Below are 13,631 nucleotides of genomic sequence, written 5' to 3' on the forward strand. Positions count from 1 at the left end.
GCTGCGCTCAAATTTCGCATTAGGAAGTAACGTAATCGTCGGTAATTTTTATTTTACTGATTATTGAGAACCAAGGCGTTCATCACAAGGACGCTGGGGCACCTGTTCGCAGACGACGTTTGCTTTTGCAACGATTGGGAAGTTCCGCTGGTCCAGAAGTAACTCGTTGCCCTAAACGGGGGTAACGACGACACAGGAAATCACACGCGCGGCACACGGATTTGTGGATCCGCTTTTAAACGCTGCCGGCGAACTGACGGGGAAATCGCTCGGCGGCGTCTGCACGGGACTGGTTTGCTTCATTGCGCAACGCGGCCGCTGCGGCAACACGGTATCGTACATGCGCCGCAGGCTGCGCTTCAGGTTCAAGGTTACGCTTTCCTTCTGTGTGACTTTGATCCCAGCAGAAAGACGAACGGGAAAAAGAGAACACACGCACGCACAAAGAAGACGTCAGCAGTGTTTGGTTTGCTCCGACGTTTGAGTCAGTTCTCTCAGCAGCAGCTCGGCGTCGAGGTGGAAAAGAAAGCGGACATCCTGACATTGTTCACTTTCCGTCTCACGACTGACTGCCTGTGCCGTGTGTAAACAGAGTCAAGCGGCGACAGGTCAACGCTCGGCAAAGAAGCACGGTTCCTGCTGCCAAGTATTCCTCTCGATGGCGGCCAAAACAGAGGCGCAGATACAGCGCATCTCGGCAGACGCCAATGTCAGAGCGGCGGCTGCTGCTGCACGTGCTGCCAAGTCCCGCTACACTCGGCGGTGTGTGCCAGCTCTTCTCAGTCTCGGCCGAGCTACGCTCGCGGTCAGTGCGATTAGTCCGAAACGAAGACGAAGAAGGCTGCGCGCCGACTGCCGGGCCGCCTTGCCAAGGTAAGAGGGGACAACGCTCCGACGGGGCAGCGTGCCACATGGGTCACCTCTAGTTACGCACGGGAAGGCGGTATTGAGCACGAATCGGACGCGGCGCCTGGCATGTCTTTTCTTTCATTCTGCGCTTCGTTGAGTCGCGGAGACGAACAAGGTGAATAACATTTGCGGAGACGGGCGCGCCGAGCGGATGTTGTTTCCCTGGTGGCAGTCACGTCCTCCTTGCCTCCGCACTGGACAGCGCGGCGACCGCCACGCTTCCGTCCGACTTGCGTCATTGCGGGGCGCGCAATTTACACTGGTCAAGTGCGGGTACCTAAAATCTAAAGATCTTAAGAATTAATCAGCGCGAGTGTATATTGATGGGGTGGCGGGAGAAGAGCGCAGTGCGCGCCCGTGGCTGTTTAAAAGAGATGGACGCCTCACGGCGCCTCCGCAGTCGAGGGACGCCTCGGTCCGTGAGAAGATCGTCTCGATTCCGTTGGTACAGGGGCCAGTCAGGGGGACCTCCGAAGAAGCCCCCCACCACCTCGTCCGGGCGGCAAGGGGGCAACGGCGGAACGCTCTCCAAAGCTGTGTCACTGACCGACTGCCAGAGCTCCAGTGCTGGAAGTTCGGAGAGCGCATGCGCGACGAGTGAATTCCTCCCCCCCCAACCACCCCTTCCCCCATTCCTGTCTTCTTGTCCTCACCTCCGGAGGACGCGGAGCCATTAGGAAGCAAAGGCCTGCCTCGCGGCCCCCTTCTCTCCGCCGGCTCTTTTATCCCCACGCGACCGAAGGAAGCCGGGAAAAACAAGTTGCCCCTCGGTGCGGGGCAAGTGCATGCGCCGCCCTCTCCCATTGGGCCCCCCGTCCTCCTCGCCCGGCGTGACGTAGGCAGCCAGCCGCTGTCGCTTTCGCTCACCTTGGTAGCCGACTCCAGTAGCCCACTTTCGCAGTGAGCCGTCGGACGTGCTGGGTTCCGGCCGCGCGTTCGCCCTTTCCCCGTGCTCTCCACGGAGCCCGGCCGCAAGACGTGTGTCTTGACACTTCGCGAAGCGCGCTGTGTCGACGTTGCTGCTGCTGCGGTCGCGTCGAATTGTGCTCTCTTTTCTCGTGCTTTGCTCTCACGGACCTGGATTACTGACCAGCGGTGTCCAGCATGCCGAAGGCATTCCTGGTACGAAAGACTCGGAGCCATTGGCGCCCGGCGGCGGCTACAAGTCCGGCCGCGGTGACGCCCCCGCCGAGCCCCGAGCAAGCGGTGCCACAGGCCCTGGTCGTCTCCAGGTGTCCGCCGTTCCCGGGGAACCTCGTCATCGGTGAGTGCTGGAGCACCCGTTTGTGTTTTTTTTAAATTCAGGCGGCAGTCATTCGTATCCTGCGCGCACATTTTGCATGCCGCATTGATGGACGCGAATTAAAGTTGCACCGGAGCTGAACTGAAGCATGCACATCGATTTAATACGGCGGCGTAACGCGCTGATTTCAGCGCAATTGCTCGAAAATCGTGGAAGCGAACGATTTCCGTGTGGCTGACAGTTCGTCAGGCGCGACTTGTGCCGGTTGGTTTGTCGTCCGTGTTGCTAGATCGCCCGCAGGATGCACGCTCTAATCCTGAGCAAACATGCAAATCACCGTCTGCTGTACTGTAAAACAAGCCTTCATCGCAACGGCATTTTGTAGTCCGGGCCGCTGTGCACGAGTTGGGTAGTGTACGGTTATTACCGTCTCGAAGCTGCGCATGAGCTCCGGATTGACCACGTGGGGCTTTGCAACGCGCAACATCATCCGGTCCGCGGCTTTCCATCGCGTCCGAAACACTTTCTGCCCCCAAACGACAGGGCGCATGCGAAGGGGCAAAGCGCGCGCCGGCGCCGGAGGAGCCCGGAAAAGAGAAGCCCTTGGGGTGCGTCACGGGACGCCCGGCGGATACCAGAAGCGGGTCGGCGGCGGAGATGGGACCTTGAGGACCGCGCCGCGTTTTCCTTGAACTGGGAAGCGAGCTGCCCTTGCCCTTGGTGCCGCGCTCGCGGCACCGGAAAAACAGCCGGCGGTAAACACGTGTCGCAACCGCGATGATGCCCGGCTTCTCTCCTTTTTCGCCGCTGCTCAAGTGTTCGGCAGCAGCGCGGCTTTTGAAGAGGACGGTTAATCTGTCCCTCGTCTCGAGATCAGCAGCTCGCTGGCCGGTGGCTGGCCGAGCGCGCGCGTATCTCCGCGCCAACGGTCGGCCAGGGCGCTCGGCACGCGGCTGTGTATCGCGGGCGCCGTCCCCTTCCGTTTTTTTCTTCTAACGGTTCTTGGCCGCATCTGGCGTTCCTTCGCGATGCGCGCACCAGATGTCCGCGCGCGCGCCCGGCGTCTTGCGAAACTGTCCGTTTTTAACGGGCTCTCCGCGCGGGTCAGTTTTTCCTTCGCGGCTCGCTTGCCACCGGTTGTCTCGTGGGCTGTGCATGTTTAACCACGCTTGGAGGAAGAAGGGGCACTGCATCGACGATGCCCGCACCCCTGAAAGCAAGAAACAAAAAATTGTCTCCGCTGCGCGCATGTTGGGGGAGAAATTAGCCTTCGGAGGCGCTGAAACAGTTCCCCCTTTTTTTTTTTTCATCTTGTTGTCTTTGCGTCTCCGTTACGATAATCGCATTAGCTACGAGCGAAAGCGCTCCAAGCCTTCCATTGCCTGCTTGTTTATTGACGGCAATGCAGATCCTTATTATTTAGCTTTTTTTTTTTGTTGGTTCTCGTTATTACGTGACCGGGCTGGACGGTTCGTGGCTCTCGGAATCCGCTTCGGGTATTCCGAGCGTTTCGCACGCGTGCGGAGCAGGAGGCGTTGGTGGAACCGTTTCGTCCGTTCGCGGGGGAAGGGGCTTGGTTGAAGGAGAGGGTTAGGAAGGATGAAAGCTAGAGGATAGTTGCGACACGTACGGGCAAGCAGAAAAAAAAAAGAAGAGCCGCTAGAGGCGGGCGCTTCGCCTGCCCCGGGCGGCAAGAAAAGAAAGTGGTGAAGATGCGAGGACAGCGTCGTCGCCACGCCGCGTTGATTCGCGAGCCGCGCGCACCTACACGGGCAACGGGTCATGTATGGATATCGGCGGCAGACGCTCGCTGGGAGGGGGGGGGGGGGGGGGGGAGTCCGCGCGCGGAACCGTCCACTATGCCAGGCAAACCGGTTGGCGCTGGCGCAACGGCTCGGTCCTTTCTCCGCCGCTGCCAGAGGAAGGTGAAAGTGTAGCCGTTCATTGCCAAGGCCGGACTCTCGCTCACTCTCGCCGACCGTTCACTCGCCGCTTGGGAGAGGCATTCCGAGGGTGGGGAGGAACCTGTCTGCATTCAGGCGGCGTGACAGGTTGCGTTGTCGCCGCCGCTGCGGCCGCAGTTTCCGTTACTTTTTTGTGTCGTTACGCCGCCGAGGAAGAGGCGCGCTGACGTGAGACGCGCTAACGACTTTTTCTCTGCTTGCGTGCGCTCCGCGCCCTCTCTCTCGCGCGCGCTCGCTTCGTTGTTCTTGCTGCGTAGCACGTAACTACTACTACTGCCATTGCGGGCAGAAGGCCGAAACGTTCCTGCGACATATTCAAATTGTGCAGCTAACTACCTGTGACCCCGGGAAGTAGCGGTGCGCCGCGTCAGAAGTACTTGATAGCGGTAGCCAATAGGGTGAACGACAAAGCCGTAATATTTGCCTGATCTCAGCACTGAACCATGAGTGGAAACTCGTTTGCAACGGAAACTGACGTCCAAAGAAACACAGTAAACCGTCACCTATCAAATTCTCTCCAGCACGCTCGGATGTAAGTCAAGAGCGAAGCGGCAGACGCCCTTTAAAAGGGCCCTGCGACGTTAATCAAGCATGAGGTCTCTATTATTTGCGTGCAAAGTAAAACGCACTGTGATGCCTGAACGCCCAAAGAGATCGCCGAAATCGTGATATTTTAACCTTCTCCAGCGATGCTGCCGATGGTGTCGCCAGACTCGCCACCCAGCGGCGGATTTCGGCAGAGGAAATGAGGTGTCATCCAGATTGGGCGCTGCCGTTCTGACTGGTTGGGGCGTCCAGTTTGAACCTAGTTTCCTTATACCTTGAATGAATTCAGAAATTATCCGAGTGCTGAAACTGAACACAAGCAGTGAAAGAGAACGAAAATTGTTAGGAACAAGCCTGCAGGCGACAGATCCTGATTCGCTCTTTCGTAGTAGTGAGCGCCATTGTTCAAAATAACAGGAAGGCAGCGACAAAAAAAAAAAAAAAGATAGCCAGTCCACACAAGCTTGCTCAAGAATGCGAAGAGAAAAACTGGGGAGGGGGGTGTAGGTGAGCTGGAGAGCCTTCCAATCCTTTGTTGAGTCACCCTACCCTGAGGGACGACGACATCAAAATGCGCGGCTGTGGGCCGCCCTGGGGGAAAAAAAAACACCATGCAGGCTTCCGCTCTTTGTGTTAAAGGTGCGATTCTGATTGGCAGCTCCCAATCTCAGCGTTGGATGAGTGAAGCGGATTTGGCCTAATCCTTTTATTTTGAATTTTCTAAGCGAAATCACTTTCATTTGCATGCCTCGATTTCCATTTTCTTTTTGCACTGGTCCGAGGAAAATATCCCAATGCCCCTTCAAAGAAGGCCCTCCAGTCAACAGGGACCTTAAATAGGGTCACACTATCGGTAAGGAGAATAGCGGGGGGGGGGGGGGGGGGGGGGGGCAATATCCGGGAGCGTTTTTGTCCTGCGCACTGGCGCAACTAATATCGTTACCCTATTCGAAAAATCTATATGATGTCCGCCGATTTTCACGCCGCCGCATGAGAAACGGGTCAGGTACAGAAATTGCACATGATTCTGCAAAAATCGTACAGTGAAGTAAAACCACAATGCTTTCGTCGTGGTGAATACATGCTGGGCTTCTACTATAACAGCTTGGTGGAAGCACGACGGATAAGCTGTACGTTTTTTTCTAATCCGCTTAGCGACGCCTGCCCCGGCCTCTACAGTGATACCTGTGCTTTGGACTCCACCATGGCGTTACGCACGTGCACTGCAATACCACATCAGGCCTAACTGCGTTATAAAGTATTTACTTGAAGTTTTTAGGTAATGCGAGCTCTGGGAGGGTCGTGTTTTCTATCAGTGCAGTAGCGTGGACAAAGTAAAAATAAAATGACAGAAAATGTGAGAGCACCGTAGTGTATCAGTATCGTTTTTGTTCCGGCTTCCCGTTACAATCCAGCTTTTCCTTTATATGCCCGAATGACGTCAGAACACTCGAAAGTCAAGCACCGCGCTCCGAGAGTTTTCCACTCCCCGAGTGCGACGATCTGCTATCTTTGGTTAAGCTGATAGCGCAGGCGTCTGCGCAAGGCCTTCGAAGAAAGGTCAGTGTTCTCCGCACGATAGCCATTCAACCGCCGCGGATTCGTTACTAGGCCATTATCGTTAAATATGCAAGGTCGCCGCCGCTTGCACGCAGATTCCACGCGCTTTTTCGCGAGTCCTCGACCTAGTCGCTATCTGTGAACGTGTTGCCACGTGTTACTGATGAAGCTAACACGAGGGAAACGAGATGTTCCGTTGCTGGCGGTCTCCCAGGGGCCGATAGTGTGTGGAAGTAAAAAAAAAAATGATGCATGAGCTCGTTTTTGTTTTGATAGTCTGGGTGGCTTTTCCCACGGTAGCATCGATGGCGTGCGACCCAAGTCTTCTAAGTAAAACATGAGACGCGTACGCTGGCGCTGAGGCCCTGCTTTTCGTTCCTGCAAATGTTACACGCGTCACTGGGTTCAGTCGTCTCTTGCGTCGCAGACTCGCTCCTTTGTTCAATTTCCTCAGCTGGACATCGCTGCCATTGTGTCATGTCCCCCCCCCCCTTGTGAGTTGAGCCGGTAAAAAGCGAATGAGGCTTTCGTTCCACGTTAACCTTCACGAAGAGGCCTCGTCGGCATTTCAGCCTTCGCTGCTCTGTGAGTGAAAGTGACATTTGTGAAGTAGCTCACGTGAACGTGTGGAGTGCGACGAAATCATGTGGTGCTCCCTAAAAGATCGCCGATTTTCACGAGAATGGACCTTTTTTTTTTTTTTTTGCGGGTAGCATCTTAACAGATACAGAGGCCTATCGGAAAGTAGGCGCACTCGTGCGCTGTGCCAACTCCGGTCGTGCGCTGGGTCACTGTGTGACAGATTCAAAAGAAAAAAAATGCTCTGCGTTGTGTCCGCAGCAGCAAATACCCACACGAAGGGGGGTCGGAGTCAGAAAGTGTTCATTGTGACCCTGACACGCTTCTTCCATCCAAACTTTCCCGGCACCGGAGGATAGGGGATCTCTTTCTCCAAGGCGAGCCGGCGCACCGTGAAAGTGGTCAAGCGGCGCCACGCGATACCATCGTAGTCCTCCTCCTGTGGCCCGTTCCCAAAAGGAGAGCGCGCCGTATCGGGCCACCCTGGGCGCTCGGTAACTTACTGACCCACACGAGAGGACAACAACAAAACAGCGGCACGCGCCGCGCGCAGATGTCCGGCAAAAGTCCTTGAAATGCACCAGGAAGCAATTTGCAGAGCGGCCAACCCAGCAGCTGCCCGGCTCGAAAAACTCGCGCCCGCCCCCCAACTCCTCTCCGCCCCGCCGCCGCCTCTGCTGCTGCAGTGTCGTTCGTCTACAGCTGCCTGGACCCGTGCACGTAGTAGTGGCGTGCAGCGGTGGCCGTTTTTCGCGGAAGGAGAGCGTTTCTTCCTCCTCCAGGTGGAAGGGTGCCTGTGGGCAGGAATGCCCGCGCAAGGAAGGCGCGGCGTTCCTTCCTTGTCCGCCTAGCGGGTTACGGGGCACCCCGAAGTCCCTCTTTTCTTCTCCGAGCCGGTCGCTTCCCCCACGGTCGTTTTCTCTCGAGAGGGGCTACGTTCGCTGGATGCTCGTCCTTTCTGGGCCCTTTTCTCTTTCTTCTCTCTTCCTTCATAACTTTAAGTAACTTTATGTTTATTACCAGGTGCACGCCTGCGTTTATTGGCGCCCTCGTTAACGAGGTACGCCTTTCTTTTTTCTTTTTCTTCCCCGGGCAGCTGAGATGCATCCTCCGCCCGTATCCGTAGTCCCGTTGTTTGAGGGATTGGTCACGGGCCGCTTTCGCCATGAGAGTGCCGCGGTTTGAAGCGTCAGTGATTTACGATTAGCTGCGCGCGTTAAGATCGTCTAACGATAATTATGTGTATTTTTTTTTCTTTGCCTCGTTGTGACCAGCTGTAGGTCGTACGTTTACGCATAAAAGAAGCCATTTCCCGCCTTCGCTGCTCGACAGCGTTGGTTGTTAAGGCGAAGGTTGCTGGCCCAAAGGTAGTAGTTATCGTAACCATCGAGCGCCCGCGATCACGTCACCCCCCGAGCACGTAGCCAGTTCCTCGCGCTAACTTCGTCATCAGGTGGAGCGCGGGATTGAAAAAAACAAAGACGCCCCCTGACGCCTTGTCGCGCACACACGCGTGGCAGGAGCACTGAGACCGAATGCAACAATTTCTGAACCACTAAGTTGGGCTACCGCGGGTGTAATCGACTTTGTTAATATTTCTTTATCGAGCCATTTGCTGCCTCAACCGATTCAGCGCGCCGAGCTGCGCCTACTCAGAAGCTGAGCGGCGCCACCCCTGAAGCATAATGTTTCGGAACTGCTCACATTTCGCGCAGCTCTTTGTAAAGATAGCGGTGTAGCAGACATACCCCGTGTGAGCCATTCTTGAGGAGCCGCAAGGTTTACCGATGCGCTTTCTGCTGGCTGCCAGTTAGCCGCCCCTTGCCTTCTCGAGCACCCCGCAGCAACGCGGACACACCTAGGATTCTTACCGGGAGTAAAGAAAGAACGAAAGCGGTCCCCGCAATGTGCTGTGTCGCTTCCGCTGCGGCGTCGGTCGCCGACTGGGCCGGTGGGGGCTGCCTCACTTTCTTCTCGGGAAGCGGCGGCGGCGAGACCGTTGAGTGAGCAGCGCGTGCTCATCTTGGCTGTTGTCCATGCGCGTCGTCAGCGGCTTCTCTCTCGACGTATCCGGATTTTTTGCGTTCTTCCCAGCGGCACCGGTGCCCGCTCCGCCTCGTTCCGCGAACGGTTTCGCTCCTGACGCGCGCGCCTCCCGGCGCGACGGGGTGGTTGTCGCGCATCTTTTGTTTGTCTCCCTGCCTGCGTTCAATGGCCGCCGCTGGCTGGGACCCCGTCCTGCGGTCTTAACTGTCGGCCCCTACCCTTTCTGTTCCTACGTGCTCTGGGCGCGGACCTGTTCCAGTGGGTCGCCGTCTGTTTGCTTCTATGCGACACTTTGTGGCAGCTTCGATTGGTGACTACAAACGTAGTCCTGGTTTCCAGCGACGGTTGTGAGGAATGTAACACTCTGTAGCACTTGGAACTATTGCAAGCACAAGCAACGCTGTTTTAGCTATGAGCTAGTGTAAGCTATGAGCTTACACTAGTGGAATCGATAACGAGGGTTACACGAGACAATGTTTATCTTCCATCTAATACTGACTTCGTTCATTTCGGACTCGTACGCAAAAACGAGGCTAAAATTAACGGAACTGGGACACAGCAATTCCAGCTTGGTCGCGTTGATTCGCTCCCTTTTCTGACCTGTTTTGAGCCACAGTAGACGCCCAGCGATACTAAATACTGCCCACTCGCGTAGCTCGGTTTCTGAGGAATTTATTTGACGCTGACGCGTTATGGGTGTTGAACGGACGTTGTATGTGCGCGTTCTTATTTGTCGCTCGGCTTCCTTTCGCCTATTTCGCAGACCTCGGATCCCCGGCCTCGAGTTGCGAGCAACGTAGCAGTCCACCCGCAAGCCACCGCAGTAGCCCACCCACAAGCCACCCCAGTAGCCCTCCCGTGTCTCCGCCCACCCCGCCGTCCTCGAGCGAGGGCGACAAGGGCTGCGCACAGGGCTGCGATGAACAGTACCTGTCGTCCGAGGACTCTTCGGAGATTCCCCCTACGCCGCTGCTTTCGGCCGCCTACCGGTACACGATGCACGTGCCGACACCCCACCACCACCATCATCACCCGCTGCCGCCGCCGCGGCCAGCGCTGCCGCAAGACACGAGGTCGCTGCCGCAAGACACGAGGTCGCTGCCCGTGGACGTCGCCCAGCCGAGCCCGCGCCGGGTTCCAGTCATCCAGTCGCCCATCTCCCGCTACCTGCCTCCGCCGCCGAATCTGCTGACAAACCTGGTGCCCCTGTCCATGGACATGCCGCTGGATGCGCGCACGACGGTGCTCTCGTCGCCCGAACCGCGCCACCAGCTGCCGCCCACGTCACCAGTGGAGCTGACTCGGCGCACCGCCGTCGAGCCGCCCTCCGCCCCCGAGAAGGCGCCGGACGACGAGCCTACGCCGCCGGCCGCGGCCCCGTTGAACATCCGGATGACCGTCCTGCAGCAGCGGCTGGGCCTGCCCGGCGACCAGCCCATCGAGTTCGTCAACGGCGGCCACGGCATCAAGAACCCGCTGATGAACAAGGCCGGCGGCCGCCGGAGCAGCAGCAGCAGCAGCCAGCCGGCCGAGGCGCAGCACGACTCGAGCAGCAACCAGAGTGCGGGGTCAGTGGAGCCTCTCAGTCCTCGTCCGCGGGCGCCGCCGCCGCTGCCTGTGCCGCAGCCGCCGCCGCTGCCTGTGCCGCAGCCGCCGCAGCGGCCGCTGCAACAGCAGCAGCCCGCAGCCAGGCCTCAGCCGAACAAGTCAGTTTGGGTCGTACACTGAGCGCTGTGCCACTGCCTCGCGGCGGACGAGTCTTTCGGGCCCGAGCGATGCGCGACCGAGGCGCTTCGGTGCGATATCTGCCGGGGCTAGCGTACCATCAGGACTGCCGTTCAAAAGAGTGAGCGCCCCATATTTAGAGGTCCTCACTAAGTGGTCGCGAGCCACCGGCAGATAGCGCAGGCATGTGCATCGGTCGCCAATCGCGTTCTGTGGCGGCATTGGGCACCGCACCACACGGCATTCAATTCATTTGCTTATCCACCTAAGAAATTGTACTCAGTTGCACCGGCAAACTATGCCTTAATTGTTAAATCAGCATTCCATAAGATACCTGTGACCTGTACTGAAGACAAAACCACCAACAAATCATTGGCAGATTCCGTGCGACAGTGGCATCAGCGCATTTTGTTAGTTTTAGCGTGTGTCCATTCCGTAGGTAAAGTAAGAAGTGGCTTAACGTGAAAACAGTTTTAACATGTCTTTCAGAGAAAGCAGGGTTGAGCTGACATTCTGCTAGCAGACAGCTAACCACAATTCCTCCCCTTCTTCCTACAGGCTTTCCTGCCAGGAGTGTGGAAAGACGTTCGCGCTTCAGCGGCTTCTGAATCGCCATCTCAAGTGCCACAGCGACTACAAGCGCTACCTGTGCACATTCTGCTACAAGGGCTTCAACGACACCTTTGACCTCAAGCGGCACACACGAACGCACACTGGTAAGGACGCAGCAGCGATCGGTATAGCTAAACTGCTTAAAATAAAGTGAGAAGGATATAGCACGAGAGTCCGTCATCGTACCGCATTGGAGTTCTAATGCGATATCCTTAGAGTTTCGTTACGCCAAAACCCCGCCGATGTCAAGGTGTCATAAAATTAGCTGACTGGTGACCTGCCCACCGTGGAAGGTGGCGACCTAGTCACCGGATTGTGAGCAGCCTGCCTGCCGTACCAGGTGGCGGTCAATGATAAGCCGAGAGAGGTCGCGTGACCTTATGACGTTATCGTAATCTTCCTACGGAGTTCTGAGCAGCTCAGATAGTCAAAATGAATGATAAAGTGCGATATATGCAAATGCCGGCACAGTCAAAGCATAGCGGATACCTGCTTCTGGAGCTAGCATTGAGAATATGGCGGGTGATAAACCGACAATTGAAAAGGAGCTTACGCAAATACTGCAAAAACAAAAATGACAGGCTAGCTTGGTCTGCAAAGACTCCGAGTTCTAGTCTTCCGCTGAGGAAAAAAGTTACCACACAGAAATAACAGCGCACTGATCACCCTTGGACATTGCGCTGCGCGAGGCTTTGAAGTTCCTTTTGTCACAGTCTGGGTGGTCGCACCGCTAACGAGCTGTGGTCGTTGTTGTTTCTGCGCAGGTGTCCGCCCGTACAAGTGCGGCATGTGCGACAAGTCGTTCACGCAGCGATGCTCACTCGAGTCGCACACGCTCAAGGTGCACGGCATCCAGCACCAGTACGCGTACAAGGAGCGCCGGGCCAAGGTGTACGTGTGCGAAGAGTGCGGCCACACGACCAACGCCCCCGAGCGCCACTACGTGCACCTGCAGAAGCACCACCCGTGCAGTCCAGCCTTGCTCAAGTTCTACGACAAGAGGCACTTCAAGTTCAACGAAGGCACCTTCCCCATGGGTCTCCTGGGCGTCCATTCCTGAACTGTCTCTCTTGCGGCCGATGATGTGCCGCCTGTTGTCTGTGATACCTCCGAAGAGTCTTCCTCGTTGTAAATAGCGGCCTCAGGAAAAGGCCTTGGCATTAACTTATGTCCACCTCAACGCATTCCTCCGCAATCTCAAGCGTCATTCCTCTTCACTCCATGTCAATGTCTGCAGTGAGTCTGTTTCGGGGCGCGCATTTTTCATTGTTGGCCCCATGGTGCCGTCCAAATGCATCTCCGGGAAGCCGCGATGCAGTACAAACTTGTCCCTTGAAAAGTACACCTGTAGTTTTTTTTTTTTTTTGGCGTTTGTTCATTTTCATTCATTTCATTCTTGTTATTTTTTAATTCTTCCTATAGACCTCGCGGTCTAACGAGTCCTCCGCCTGTGTAAGTTGCACAGAGCGGAAAGGCCGTGGAGCGTCTGCCCCTGTTCGTACGTGTCCTTCTTTTATGTCCAATAAAAGTGATACGTTGTTCCAGCAAATGTGCCTGCGACTCTGCTTATGGCCAGCGGTGTGATGTACTACACGTGGAAGCAGACTGGCACTTTCACGTCGCGTATTGAAGTGACGACGCGACCGCTAGACCTCAGTGATTGGGCAGAATATAGTGAGGATGTGAAGAACGCCCTCCACCCCCCCTTCACTAATGTACCACTCATGATGGGTTCCAAAGCGCGACAAGACGGAGATGAAAGGAAAAAACGGCTGAGGCTTAACTTGGTTAAGCCTTGAGAATGCGAAGCATCATCGTGTCGCGTAATTTGGAGGCGCACAACCACAGCGACGGCGCGCGGTGGGCCCCCGTTTCTCCACTGCCGTGACGTCATCGTGTCACGTGGTGTGACGTCATGTATCACGTGATTTGGAGGCGCACAACCACAGCGACGGCGCGAGGTGGACCCCCGTTTCTCCACTGTCGTGACGTCATCGTGTCACGTGGTGTGACGTCATGTGTCACGTGATTTGGAGGCGCACAGCGACGGCGCGAGGTGGGCCCCCGTTTCTCCACTGTCGTGATGTCATCGTGTCACGTGGTGTGACGTCATGTATCACGTGATTTGGAGGCGCATAACCACGGTGAAGGGCTGAAGTGGTAGCTAAAGTAGTATGCTTCGCATAAAAGAACACACACGACAAGCGCTTGTGTGTTGTGAGTGTTCTCTTCCTTTCGTCTCCGTCTTGTCGCGCTTTGGAACCCATCATGAATGTTTACCAACTTGCCCAACTTTTTGCCCTCCTTCAATGTACCACGGGTGGGTGATGGGACAGTTAGACATAGGACGACGACGCTTGAAAGAAGAGACCCGAGTGGCAGTGGGATAGTATTAGTCACATCTGCTTCGGAAAGGGCGAGACGCGGTTCAAATAATGATGATGGTG

At 56.2% G+C, this 13,631-nt stretch overlaps 1 protein-coding gene across 2 annotated transcripts; it reads left to right on the top strand.

Annotated features, from left to right (window-relative positions):
• Window positions 1–389: 389 nt before the first annotated feature.
• On the top strand, window positions 390–12,733 carry ovo (transcriptional regulator ovo). Of its 2 annotated transcripts, none has more exons than XM_089566944.1 (5): window positions 390–873; window positions 2,003–2,173; window positions 9,611–10,415; window positions 11,131–11,288; window positions 11,949–12,733. In XM_089566944.1, the coding sequence occupies exons 1-5, from the start codon at window positions 708–710 to the stop codon at window positions 12,242–12,244; spliced, it is 1,596 nt and encodes a 531-aa protein (XP_089423070.1). In that variant the 5' UTR covers window positions 390–707; the 3' UTR covers window positions 12,245–12,733. The 2 variants fall into 2 exon arrangements, with proteins under 2 accessions (XP_089423070.1, XP_089423069.1); XM_089566943.1 differs by having other exon boundaries at window positions 703–873; window positions 9,611–10,553.
• The last annotated feature ends 898 nt before the right edge of the window (window positions 12,734–13,631 follow it).

This window comes from Amblyomma mixtum, chromosome 1, assembly GCF_055824585.1.
Source record: "Amblyomma mixtum isolate Tamu chromosome 1, ASM5582458v1, whole genome shotgun sequence".
Classification (NCBI taxonomy): Eukaryota; Metazoa; Arthropoda; class Arachnida; order Ixodida; family Ixodidae; genus Amblyomma; species Amblyomma mixtum.